The sequence below is a fragment of the Microtus pennsylvanicus genome, chromosome 3, assembly GCF_037038515.1.
Source record: "Microtus pennsylvanicus isolate mMicPen1 chromosome 3, mMicPen1.hap1, whole genome shotgun sequence".
Taxonomy (NCBI): Eukaryota; Metazoa; Chordata; class Mammalia; order Rodentia; family Cricetidae; genus Microtus; species Microtus pennsylvanicus.
This window is the reverse complement of record NC_134581.1, coordinates 4,533,545-4,547,055: the sequence shown is the minus strand read 5'-3', so window position 1 is coordinate 4,547,055 and position 13,511 is coordinate 4,533,545. Positions and strand designations below refer to the sequence as shown.

Genomic DNA, 13,511 nt, shown 5'->3' with positions numbered 1-13,511 from the left:
TTAAGAATTTAAGAGAACGTGTTGCTTTTTCAGCTAGAAACATGAAATTTTACGAGGAGAAGATTGGATATTCTGGTAAGATTTTTCAATCCATTAGCTAATTAGAGTAAAGCAGCCACTGACTAATTGTGTGTTGTATCTGATATCTCTAAGAGACTCATTTTCCCTTGAGGAAAAGAAGATGCCTCCCACAGGAACCGTGAATGAGACTGAGCAATTGTTCAAAGTTCAGCTTCCTCCCTATCTTCAATTTCCCATTTTAACTGAGACTCCGTCTGTGCAGTAAGAACCAGTGACACATAATCAGGAAGTCCCCACCCCACTCCCCCACCAAGTAATGATACACTCTCTCACAAGCATGACCCTCCCATATCTGCCTGGTTCATCTTTCCTGAGGATTTACCTATGGATCAAACCTGTATTGTTTTACAACAACGGTTTCCCCGGTAACACAGTGGGGCCTGGGGGTCATTACTGTGGGTCTCTGGAAATGGTTCACATTTTTTTTCCGGGGTGGGGGGATTGTTGTGAGAAAGAGTCTCACGTAGCCCACGCTAGCGCTGAATTTGCTATGGGACTGAGGATAACCTTGAACGAATGAGCCCCCTGCCTCTACCTTCTGAAGGCTGGGATCACTGGCATGCATCACCACACCTAATTTTTGTGGCGCTGAGGACTGAGCCCAGGGCTTCATGAAGGCTAGGCAGGCACTCTGCCAACTGAGTCACATCCCCAGCCCTGGTCAGCATCTTCTGAGTTTTCTCAAATCACTCAGAACGTTACTTTTAGGATTGTCCACTATGGCTTCTAAGTGACTAAACATGCTAGAAGGTTAAACTGAGGCCCGTGAAAACCAAAGAGGTGAGCTGCGCAAAACCTCTGATCCAACACCACCTTTTGCCTTTATTCCATTTACAGGAACAAGGTTGTAGTCTGGGTTATGGTTACTGAAAAAGTCTGCACCTGGACAGAGTTAAGATTCAAGCTTCTGTATGCTTTCCAAGAGCCTGAGATTACCCAGTTTCCTATTTTTAGTAGATTTATAAACGTGTCATCCATGTCATGATGCTCCATGGCCAGGAAGACGGTATTGACGATGATGCAGATGGTGATAGCGAGCTCAGTGAAGGGGTCGGTCATCACGGACCGCAGGACCTTCTTGACGCACAGCCACTGAGGGCTACAGTCCCACACCAGGTACTTGGATGCCAAGTTTTTCCCACATGGGAGACAAGGCTCCTGGGATTTTTCTTGTTCTGGAAGAGAATGGAAGGGTGGGGAAGGCGTTTGCTCTGAGCCAGCCTGGCTGCTCTCTGCCTGCGTGTGCCCCCACCCCCCTCTTCCCCGGGATTTTTGTGACACGTAGCCAGTCACACAGGTTTTCCTGCCGAGCATGGCACAGAGGAGACACACTTCTCTGCACACAGCTAAGATGCCGCAAAGTCAAGTGTATCTGACACAGACGCAGAGAGAGCAACACAGATTGGCCACGAGGCCGCGAGAGACAGAGGTAGCACAGACTCTGCTTTCTCAAGAGAGGACTTGGTGGAGACTACGGCTGTACAGGGGTGCCAGAGCTCAGGAGAAAAAAAAGGGCGGAGGCAATGGAAGGTTATGTGATGGTTAATGTCAATTGTCAGTTTCGTGGGATCTAGAAATACCAAGGGGACGAACTTCTGGGCACATCTGTGAGGAAATTTCCTAGATTAACAGAGGTGGGAAGACCTACCTTAAAAGAAAAGGCACTGTTTCATTAGTGGAGGTTTGAATTAAACAAAAAAGCAAGAACACCAGCAATCTTCTCTCTCTCTCTCTGTCTCTCTTTCTCCCTCTTTTCTTCTCTCCCTCCCTCCCTTCTCCCTTTCCTCTCTTCCTCCCTTCCTCTCTTTCTCCCCCTCCCTCCCTTCTCCCCTTCTTCTCTCCCTCCCTCCCATTCTCCTTCATTCTCTCTCCCCCCTGCCATTCTCCCTCTCTCTCTCTCCCTCCATCTCTTCCTCTTCTTTCTTCCCTTCTCTTGCTCCCTCCTTCCCACTCTCTCCCCTTCCCTTTCTTCCTCCCTCCCTCTCCCCCTTGACTATAGGCACAATGTGACCAGTCACCTCTCATTCCTGCCTCCATGCCCACCCCATCATGATGGAGCTTTTCAAACTGTGATCTCAAATAAACCTTCCTCCCTTTCTTCCTTAGGCAGCTTTTGTTCGGTTATTTTGTTGTCAAAATGGAAAAAAAAAGGAACAAATTCAGGCATTCTGGCAGCTACTTAGGCTCAGCCCCATAGCTGCCTGCACCCCTGATTTGTTGGGTACCATTTCAGGAACTCACAAAAGCCAAGTAAGATCAGGTAATAATTCAGAAGTGCTAAAGGGCCCACATATTCCCAGCTTTCATGATCTTGAGCATTGGTCCCATGTCTGGGGCAAGTGTCCTGGCTCAACTATAAGGTCTTCTTTGGCCAACACCAGGTTCCTGGCTCTAACTTAGCCAACAACTGCCACTTCCCAGCAAGGTCTTGAGTGCTCTTTTTGGCTCACTGTTGTCATTCAGATCTTCTAAGGTTGCCCAGTCTGCCCGTCTATGCTCTCTAGCCCGTTCCCACCCAGGGACACACTGGGAGGGGCTAACTCCCAGGAAGGCCCATCCACTCAAGTCACTCCACTGAGGGGCTCCTGGGACACGAGGAGTCTCCCTTCGCGCCATGGCCTCTGTGGAGGGCTTCTGGGGGGACACAAAGAACTCCAGTGGGGAACTCACCCTGCATGGTGATGGTCAAGATGCTGACAGCACTCAGTGCCCTCTGCCGGTGGAAGGGGTCCATGTGCTCATCAAAGAGGTCCACGGGCAAGTTCTGGGACAGTCGTTTGGTTTGCTCAAGGAGTTGTGGCTGCAAGAGAAAGTGCAGTGGGCCTTTTAAAGGCAGGCGTTGACTCCCCACATCTCATAGAGACGCCAAGTAAAGATGCTAAGCATTTGTACGGAGCAGTGTACTGTATCTCCCCAGCATGTATGATGCTCAGGGGTTTTTGGGGTTTTGTTTTGTTTTTTGTGGGTTTTTTTTTGCCTGTGTGAAACAGATCAGAGAAAGGGGATTTGGCCATTCACTGTTCTTACACACATGCGTTTCTGGAGTTTTTGGGTTTTATGTTTTATTCACTTTCAACAAAGAGCAAACAAATATTCTCTACCTTAATGATAAGAATAATTTTTAAGGATTAATAAATATTAGCATATTTTTTTAAAAAAGAATAATTTTTACTAGCAAGCATTAACCATGTCTCAATTCTGTGATTCACACGATCCACTCAGTATATTTTCTGGGATGTCCCATGCGCACGTCAACACTTACATATCCAAAATGGAACTGGCCATCTTTCCCACCCCTAAAGTATGTCCTTTCTTGTCTCAACATGTCACCTACTCAATAAGCCACGAGCATGTGGCCTACTTCAGCTCGTTCACTGGGTATCACTTTCTGTGGGTCAGCTTGCTTATCTTTCTTCATTCTTGCCTTTAGCTATTTCTTATGAATTCAAACATTCCATCCCAGAATGACAGAGGATCCTAAGGCTCAGAAAGCTAGGGAATCTCCCAAGATTCAAGAGATTTGAAAGATTAGAAGATCCAGAAGGTCAAGTCATGAGGTTCTTAAAACATTGTGTTTATTTGACAGGTGCCTGTATCACAGCATATGAGTAGAGGACAGCTTGAAGGGATTGGTTCTCTCCTTCCACCCCACCATACGGTTTCAAGGATTCAATTCTGGTCTTCAGGCTTAGAAGCACATCCCTTACCCCCTGGGCCGTCTCATTGACTTGCTTCCATGAGACCGTAAGTGCAGTAGGCAGCTGCCAGAAAGTGCCGACTCTGGCTGAGCTGCACACAGCTGGACATGGGCTTCTAGGGGTGCAGCTTTTGTGAGTCATCTCTTAGCCCTGGGAGGGCTTTTCAATAATACAGGAGTCTTTGAGTCCTCCAGTGTGCCTATAAGAAACCCCAATAAAATAACTTGCTCACCAAGCCAGGCTTGGGTGGAATTCTTTCTTTGATCTGTCATTGGTGCCCTATCTGGGTGAGATGTTTTATTCTCCATCAGGAAAAGTTACACATTGCTCTAGTCCTCACACAAGCTGCTGCCGCCACCTCTTGCTTGGGGTTACTGTGGCAACGTCTTAATTGGTTTTTTCTAGTCTCCTCCAATCCCCTCTCTTCAATGTGTTTAGCTTGTTGAAAAAGAAATTTCGGTTTCAGATCGTGAGCTTTAAATCATTATAACCAGGCTCAAACACACCTTCATTAATCAAACTGGCAGCCATTACAATCAGCATGTTTTTGCCAACAAGAACTAAGTGTGTTTATCCAAATAGCATACAAATCCCTGCCTTGGGCTTCCACGAACTCTCAGAAAGCCTGTTCTGCAACTCGCTGGCTGAGGAAGTGTGTCCCCTGCAAAACATTGTCAAGATGCTCGAAGACATGGTGGAAGGTTGGTGCGCCCAGGTGAATGTGGCAGGTGAAACAACATTTGGATTCTTTTAACTTTTGAAGAGCTCGATGTGTGATGTACGTTCAGGTTTTCTTGTGGAAAAGAACTGGCCATTTGCTGTTGGCCCAGGCCAGCTGCAGGCGGTGCAGTTTTGACTGCATCTCCCCTATTGAGCACACTCCTCACATGCAATGATGTCGCTGCAGGAAATGAGACTGGCAGCAGGCCACCAAAGAGTGCCCGAGACCTTTGTCTGGAGCAGGCTTGGTTGTCGAAAATGCTTTGTCATAACCAGTCATACCTGGTTGTCGTATGAGATGCGCTGGTCCTCAAATGTCACAATTCAGTAGAGAAACGGCCTGTTGTTGTGTAACGTAAATAATGCACCTCTTGGATTTTCAGTCAGCTCATGAGGCATTCATGAGTTTTTTTCAGCTCTCCAATGTGCTTCAAATGTCAAACAGCCTTAAACGGTCCGTGCTGAGTCCACTGACGACTTCTCTCGAGTGGGAAAAGGATGGGCTTTGATGACTGCTGTCAACTCCGATGACTGGCCACTATACCCTTCATCTTCAAGCCTCTTGTCTCCTTTGCGAGACTTGTTGCTGGGCCACCACTGCACTAGAAGTACTGTTGGGCCGGTCACCAGTGTCACGAGTCTTCTCTTCTGCCTTGCGACCCATTTTGAAATCAAATACAAAAACCACTAGCATCTTCATTTCACCCAACATTGTTTCCACAGTATAAGTGGAGATTCTCAACCTCTAAGTGGCAACCCCTTTGAGGGTTGAATGACCCTTCCGCAGAGGTCACCTAAGACCATCGGAAAATACAGACATTTACATCATGACTTATAACAGTAGCAAAATTACAGTTATGAAGTAGCCACAAAGCAGTTTTGTGGCTGGGGGTCACCACAACAGGAGGGTCGCATCAGTAGGAGGGTGGGGAGCCACTGAGATGAGTAAAAAAATATAATGCCCACAGCGAGTAATAAATCATTAGCAAGGAAGCACAGTCAGGAGATGAGCGTGGGAATGAGGGAAAACAAATCTTAGGTGGTTAAGGTTGTATTCCAATAGCAAGCAGTAAATGTCAGCAATGCAAAAGCACAGTTACTTTAATATCAACCTACATCCAGGGTTTCAAAAACATACATCTCCAGCTGGGCCTGGACCGGCTGGGCCTGGTGGTGCATTTAATCCCAGGACTCAGGAGACAGAGGTAAATGGATGCCTGTAAAACTGAGACCAACCTGGTCTGCATAGCAAGCTCCCAGCAGCCAAGGCTACATATTGACTCCTCTTCTCAAAACAACAACAAAACCCACTAAATAAATAAAAACAAATGAACCTCTAACTGGGAGTACTGGCACATGCCTTTCATCCCAACACTTGGGAGGCAGAGGCAGGGGAATCTCTGTGAGTCTGAAGTCAGTCTGGTCTCCATAGCAAGCTCCAGGACAGCCAGAGCTATATAGCGAGACACTGTCTCAAAAACAAACAAAACAAAACAAAAGACACACATCTCATTCTCTTGGTTACAGCCCTTCACAGCTTCCTACCGCCTACCCTCAGCACAAAGACTGAATGAACTTCTCAGCTTTGTTTCAAGATCTTTTGTGATTGCCCCATTCTACCAATCCAGACTCTTGTCATTGTCCCCTAAACACACACACACACACACACACACACACACACGTGCACAAATATACACACGCTCACACTTTTAAATGGGCCACATTCTCCTGCTTATTTTTGCTTCCAGACCTTGGCACGCATTCCCTTCTCCACTGGCAATGCCTGCTCTTCCTTTGCCTGGTGTATCCCACTTGGCTTGGACACTACTCTCCTGGGGATCTTTCCTATTGGCTTCTAACTCTCTCCTCTTCCTCCTGCTCCAGTCCCATCTAGGTTGGTCTGCACCAAACAGATGCTGCTGGTTGCTCTATACATATGTCCTAGGGCCTCGCCTTGAGAGCTTCCTCTTGTAACCCTAAACCCCTCTGTCTCATTACACAGCAAATTAAAAGCAAAATTATGATCCCCAGTTCCTAGCAATCTGTAACTAGTGATAGGCTAAAATTAATACATCCATATATAGATACAGAAATAAAACAAATACAGATACAGAAAGACAGACAGGCAGGCATGCAGGCAGATAAACTCTAACACCCTAACTCCATGGGGTTTAACCTCCAGCTACCCTCGGTGGTCATGGCTCTATAATGTGGTTTTGTTGGACTCCTTCCTTTCCTCATAGCACACACTACTCCTCTCTGCCAGGGGCATCTGCTCAGGTCATCAACTTGTACTCTAATGCCTTTGGCTTTGCTTCAGAAGGAGCCAAAAGCCACACTGCCCTTTCCGAATTGTCTGTGCCAAAGGACACACCCTTAGCCTGTCTGTAGCTAGTCTAAAAAATCCCATTTGGGAGACCAAAACCAGGCTCACTTGTTCAGCTCTTGGTCCCACTGCCAGCCAAAATGCAGAACTTCTCATTTTAATATCTAGACTGATTTAAATGATGTGATAAAATGGAATGGAGGATGGTCCAAGGCCTCTCCTCCCATATAACTAACTCCTAGCTCTTCTTAATCCTTCTCATCCAGACATTCAACTCTCACCACACCAGAGCCTGGATACCAACCATTTCTACCGGGTCTCTGAATCTGTTCCTATAGCTGAGATAACTATTCCTGTAACTTTCTGTTGGTGAGACTCCTTTGTCTTATGGCTATGATCTGCCTTTTTCTCTGCCCCACCAACCCTGGATGCTTTTGCTTGTATTTTAATAGTTTTCTGTTAGATGCCCTCTAGGTTACATTACTTATATTATTGGCAACTCGATATCTTCATAAGAGAAAAGAATACTTGTTAAGCTTTTCCTGTTGTCTGCTTCCATCTGCAGACACACACAAACTAGTTATGGATGTGTAGGTCACAGAATTCAGCTTATATTCAAATGTCTTTTGAGCATAGATAATATTAGAAAATTATTACATGTTTAAATTCACTGAAAAGCTAGACCTGGAAGTGTGAATTTTGTCTGCCCACTTTAGACCCAAGCATGTTTATCTAAAAGCTTTCTCTAGCATCTCTTGTCATAACTTTGTAGCAGGGAAAACAACTGAACATCCCAGAAAAAAGACTTTATGTTCAGATAAGAAACAAACCACTTCCAACAGGGATTACTAATATTTATCTCACAGAATGGCATTTTTGTTTCAGTTTTTTGAGGCAGGGTTTCTCTGTATCACCCTGACTTTCCTGGAACCCATTCTACAGACCAGGCTGGCCTTGAACTCAGAGATCCACCTGTTTCTGCCTCCTGAGTGCTGGGATTAAAGGCATGCAGCACTACTGTCTGGTTTTACATCTTTTTAATCAAAAGAAACTTATATATAAAAACTAGAATGGCTAATAATAATCACAGATGTCTACTTTTCTGAATACTCAAGATCATGGATATATTTGAAGCTTTTGCTGGAATGTAAACTTTATCTCAGTATCTGTAATACTGCTGTTTTAAAAAACTGCAAAATCTTAAGTAGAGAAAAAATTAGCTTAAATTTTGTAACAAAAAGGGTTAATAGTTAAAAATTTATGTACAGGTAATCTAATCTTAATTTGCTACAACTTGCCATGAATATAACTTCAATTCAACTTCTAGGAAAATAAGAGAAAATATTGAATAGGTTTGAGAAAAATGTTCAAGTAGATGTAAATTATAAGGTTATGTTTTTAGTTTAAAAGGTAGCAATAAGGGGCTGGAGAGATGGCTCAGTGGTTAAGAGCATTGCTTGCTCTTCCAAAGGTCCTGAGTTCAATTCCCAGCAGCCACATGGTAGCTCACAACCATCTGTAAAGAGGTCTGGTGCCCTCTTCTGGCCTGCAGACATGCACACAGACAGAATATTGTATACGTAATAAATTTTAAAAAAAGGTAGCAGTAAATATTTTAGTAAGGGTAGCTTTGTTTTTTGGGATAAGGGTTTTTTTATAGTCTTGGAACTCGCTCTATAGACTAGGCTGACATTGAGCTCGCGGAGATCTGCCTGCCTCTACATCCTGAATGCTGGGATTAAAGGCAGGCACAACTATCACCAAGCTAAGGATAGATATTTTATATGATGATTTTTGCCATAAGGATAAAAAAATAGTAGATGAAGACAGAATCACAAAAACTAAAGTTGTTGGCAAAGGCTACTCATTTATTCCTGCTGCCCAGACTGAAATAACCACACAAAAACTATATTAATTAAATCACTGCTTGGCCTATTAGCTCTAGCTTCTTACTGGCTAGCTCTTACTAAACTAACCCATCTTCATTAATCTGTGTTTCATCACGTGGCTGTGGTTTACTGGCAAGGTTCCAATGGGCTCCAGAGGAGGCATCTGTCTCCTACAGTGGCACCATGGCTTCCCTGGCTATATTCTGCTAAGCCATTGACCAAAAGCAGCTTACTTATTAACCAATAAAAGCAACAAATCTACAGAAAGACTTCCCACACCATTTCCCCTTTTCTGTTTAAGTAAAAAAGAAGATTTTAACTTTAACATAGTAATATTACTTATAACAAAACAGATATCAAGCAAGAATTACAGTTACAATATTTATATCTACTTTATATTTTATCATAACTAAGGAAAACTATAATTATAACTATTCTTCAACTCCATCTGTTTAAGACATTTTGTATATTGATTCAATTTTAGGATATATTTATCATATTGCATTACATATTCTACCATGGATGAAGATGCTTATACATTGTTTACATTTTGAGGTCACTGCCCTCATTTGCTGCACAGTTGTTTACAGATTGTTTAATATTCTGATATAAAGTCTTAGTCTTTAAGTTATATAGGTATTAAGTATTATAGGTCAGTAGTCATCCATGTTTGTCATGCTTATAATCAGACTAATTAGATTCTTCAGATACATAGAGACTGTATTCTGCATTGATAGGTAATCAAATCTTCAACCACCACGTTGAAGATCTGCAGAACATGCCATATAAATAACTTGGGATTCTGTTGATGTGAGATATGAGTGCTCCTGGCAACATCCACCTATTCCTGAGAGAATGTTGAACACCCAAGACACTCCACTTGGAGCTTGTTTTCTTATTGGTACAACTGGCCTTTGGGCACGGAAATGCCCAAGGCTTGATCACTGACAAAGTGCATAATGTCCAAACTGAACAAGCAGGATACAAAAAAAAAAAAAAGACATGACAGAGTAAGATGGTTCTGAAATTTTTTCCTGCCTCTGAAAATGGTCTATCGGTTACTCTAGGCCTGAGCCAAAGTTGGTTGCTTAATATTGCAAATGAGACTTTGGGTGATTGCCCAGGTAGCCAGTTGTGTCTGTCATCTACTGCACATTTTGGAAGCTGTTTGATTGCACTTCCTGCCTACTCAAGTAATATTATCTCCCTTCTCAGGCCTTCAATGGAGTTGAAGAATAGATCGTCATAGTTACCGTCCTCTTATGATCTAGCCAAGCCATTCTAATACAAGACTTAGACTCCTTCGGATAAAATTATTATTAAAATATTTAGCATATTCTCCTTGCTTAATATAGCTTACATTGGTTGTAATTCTAATTTTTATACTTGATATCTGCTGTGGGACAATGCTCTGTACCCTGTCACTTGTATTTTAAATAAACGCTGATTGGTCAGTAGTCAAGCAGGAAGTAGAGGTGGGGCAATGAGAATTCTGGGAAGAGGAAAGGCTCAGTCTGCAGTTGTCACCCAGACAAAGAGGAAGAAAGATGTGAATGCCTCTCTGAAAAAGGCACCAAGTCATGTGGCTAACATAGACAAGAATTATGAGCTAATATAAGTTAAAAGAGTTAATAAGAAGCCTGAGCTGATAGGCCAATTAGTTTATAATTAATGCAGACCACTGTGTGTTTATTTGGGACTGAACAATTGCAGGACTGGGTGGGACAGAAACCTCAGTCAACAAATGGTGCCCAATGTGTAGACAACTGCATCCAGAGGAAACCTGGGAGAGACTGGGAAGTCATTCTAGACACAAATAACAGCATCAAACATGGCTTCTTGCTAGCAGCAATTTCTTGGGTTTGCTCTATTTGCTGGAGGCAAGTACATCTCATTTAAGAGAGGCTTCCTGACTCAGCTTTAGCTGCGAAACTTTGCAGCTCTTTTAAGAGGCCCTGCCACCAAACATTTAAATGGTGTTTATGAATTGCTGACAGCATGCTTCTTGGTGGTGGCAGGGACTTTGAAACTCCATAGAGTTGTGGTACTAAACATGGCTCTGGCCAGTACCTCTGCCATGAGGCTAGACTCTCAGAAAGCTAAGGAATGGGGTGGATTCAGCCGTCAAAGCCACGGCTTTAATCCTAACCATATCGCTTAGCAAATTAAAGACTTATGTGGTCAGAGAAAGAGAGATACACAGTAAAGATAGATTTGGACAAAAAGAAAACTTTAAATGGTTTACAGTGTGTTTAAATATATATGTGCGAACTTGGGAGAGAAAATAAAAAGGTTAAAGTCCTTAAAATAAAAAAGAAAGAGAGCAGTTGGGTGTGGTGGCGCACACCTTTAATCCCAACACTTGGAAGGCAGAGGCAGATGGATTTCTTTGAGTTCAAGGACATCCTGGTCTGCAGAGTGAGTTCCAGGACAGGCAGAGATACACAGAGAAACCTTGTCTAAAAAAAGCCAAAAATTAAAAACAAAAACAAAAGAAGTTTAAAATAAAATAAAAGTTTAAAATAAAAGAGTTTAAAATAAAGCCACATAAAAATGAAAAATACACAGAGAGTCTGGATACTGTATGTATTATGTTGTTGTTAAATTGTTTTATGGCTGAGGAAAGAGCAAAAGCTGCTAAAAGACATTTGATTATAAATCCTGCTTGATTAATCATACACACACACACACACACACACACACACACACACATATATAAAATGCTTTGACTTTAAATTTTAAGTCAAAAGATATGCTACTTTGGAGAAGAGATTTTGTTTTTGTTTCCACAAGAAACGAGAGGCTGTGGATTCATTCTGGGCTAAGAAAAATCAGGTTTGATCAAGGAAGGACCCCCCCCCCAAAGAATCTCCAATAGAAGTGAATGACCCAGATGTCTGAGTTCTACATCCAAAACAGATTCAAGACTGCTGCTGGAAATGATCAAGCCTCACAGAATACTCCAGTCAGGACTTGATCATAATTCTAAATTTTCTTTAGGTCCCCATAAGATTATCAGTGTCCCCGATCAGCAGGAAGTAGCCTGGAAAACTATACCCACATTCCCAAAAAATGGATTATGGATGTTTGTCTTTGTTTAGAATGTTAGTTACAAGTAGTTATGGATGATGGTCAGGCGAAAAACTAAACAAAGGAGATTTGACTCGGAGTTCTTGTTTGTTTGTTTTTTTAAGGGGAGGAGTGCTGTGAGACAATGGTCTATATCCTATCAGTTGTATTTTACATAAATGCTGATTGGCCAGTATCCAGGCAGGAAGTATAGGCAAGAGCAACCAGGTAGGAAGTAGAGGTGGGGCAATGAGAACAGGAGAATTTTGGGGAAGAGTCTGCAGTCGTCATCCCAGCAGAGAGGAAGCAAGATGTGGCTGCCTCATCAAAAAAGGTACTAAGCCACGTGGCTAACACAGACAAGAGTTATCCTGAGCTAATAGGCCCAACAGTTTATAATTAATGTAGACCTCTGTGTGTTTATTTGCAACTGAACGATTGCAGGACTGGGTGGGACAGAAACCTCAGTCAACAGAGATACCTGTTCTTAGTGTATGTAGTTTTGTATTGGGTTTGGAACTCTCTTATTTAGACAAAAGGGGATGATGGGGAACTTCCTTCAGCCAACCGCCTTTAAGAGGCTGGACCAGGGTACCAAAAAGCCACAGTCCTGCCAAGCTTGATCTCTTCTTCCCACAAGCCACACCTGGATGTTGGACCCCATTTCTATTTCCTTTCTGTGATCCGTGAGTTTCCTTTTAATAAAGAAAAACCTTAGAATACTCTATTTGGAGTTATCTTGGGATTATTTGCATCCCGTTCCCTCCATTTCATGTGTTCTGCATCATAAAGTCAAGTCATAGATGGCCTAAATAAGTTAAACAATGAAAAACAAGACTTAATAATAACATGTGTTTGATGATTAAGGTTTATAAATTCCTAAGGTTATAATGGTCTATTTGTACTAACAAAAACTGGTTTAAAGATGCATATCTAACCTGTCTTTGTTAATTTGATAAGTTTTAGCTATTTGTAGAAACTGAGACATATAAAAAATTGTGATGTAAGAGTAAGCAATAAAACAGCAGGAAAACGAGGTTCCCAATCTCTCTGGGAACTGTGCCTATAAATTAAAATTCTATAAACTAAAAATTCTTCAGTTCAAGACTGTAATTTTGAGACTCAAAATCTTAACAGGGATAAAATTACAAAATATTCTAATTCTTATAAATGCTGCTAACTTATTGTAAATTGTTAAAAATAATTAAGACATAAAAACTAATGATCTGTCACCTCGTGAAGTCCAGCCACTTGTACAATTGCATTCAACCTGACTAAAAATTATGATAATGTTAATGTAAAACCTTGTTGTCATTCATTTTGTCTCTTACAGTTGCCCCCATAGTCATACAGTTCCCGCCTCCTGACGAAGGTTCGGGATCCACACCATCTGCTATGTTTTATCGTGGCCCTTGGATGCACTCTGACTGATACCAGTCCCTCATACGGCCCCCACTTGGACAGTGTGAAGCAACTAAAAGAAGATCAGTGCCCCCAAACTGCTGGGGACAGTTCAAGTGATCCCTGAGAGGGGCCGGATGGGACATGGGCCATCCAACTCATCCTCGGTGCCGCTCTGGGCATTGTGTTCAGAACTAAACAGCTGGACTGAAACCCTCTTTGCATCAACAGACCTCTGACTCACAAGCTTAGCCTTCAGGACCCACTGGACTCTGGCTGCTGTGGTACTCCAAGGCTAGTACTGACCACTGCTAAGGATGGGATCGG

The 13,511-nt window shown here is 42.7% G+C and overlaps 1 protein-coding gene across 1 annotated transcript in view; it reads right to left on the bottom strand.

Annotated features, from left to right (window-relative positions):
• The window catches only part of Scn11a (sodium voltage-gated channel alpha subunit 11), a 71,053-nt gene that overhangs the window by 37,869 nt on the left and 19,673 nt on the right, over positions 1–13,511 (bottom strand). The window contains exons 11-12 of the mRNA XM_075967683.1: positions 2,752–2,881; positions 1,018–1,256 (exon numbers count right to left, since the gene is read on the bottom strand). Of these exons, the coding sequence (XP_075823798.1) occupies positions 1,018–1,256; positions 2,752–2,881 (369 nt within the window). The remainder of the gene's footprint in view (positions 1–1,017; positions 1,257–2,751; positions 2,882–13,511) is intronic.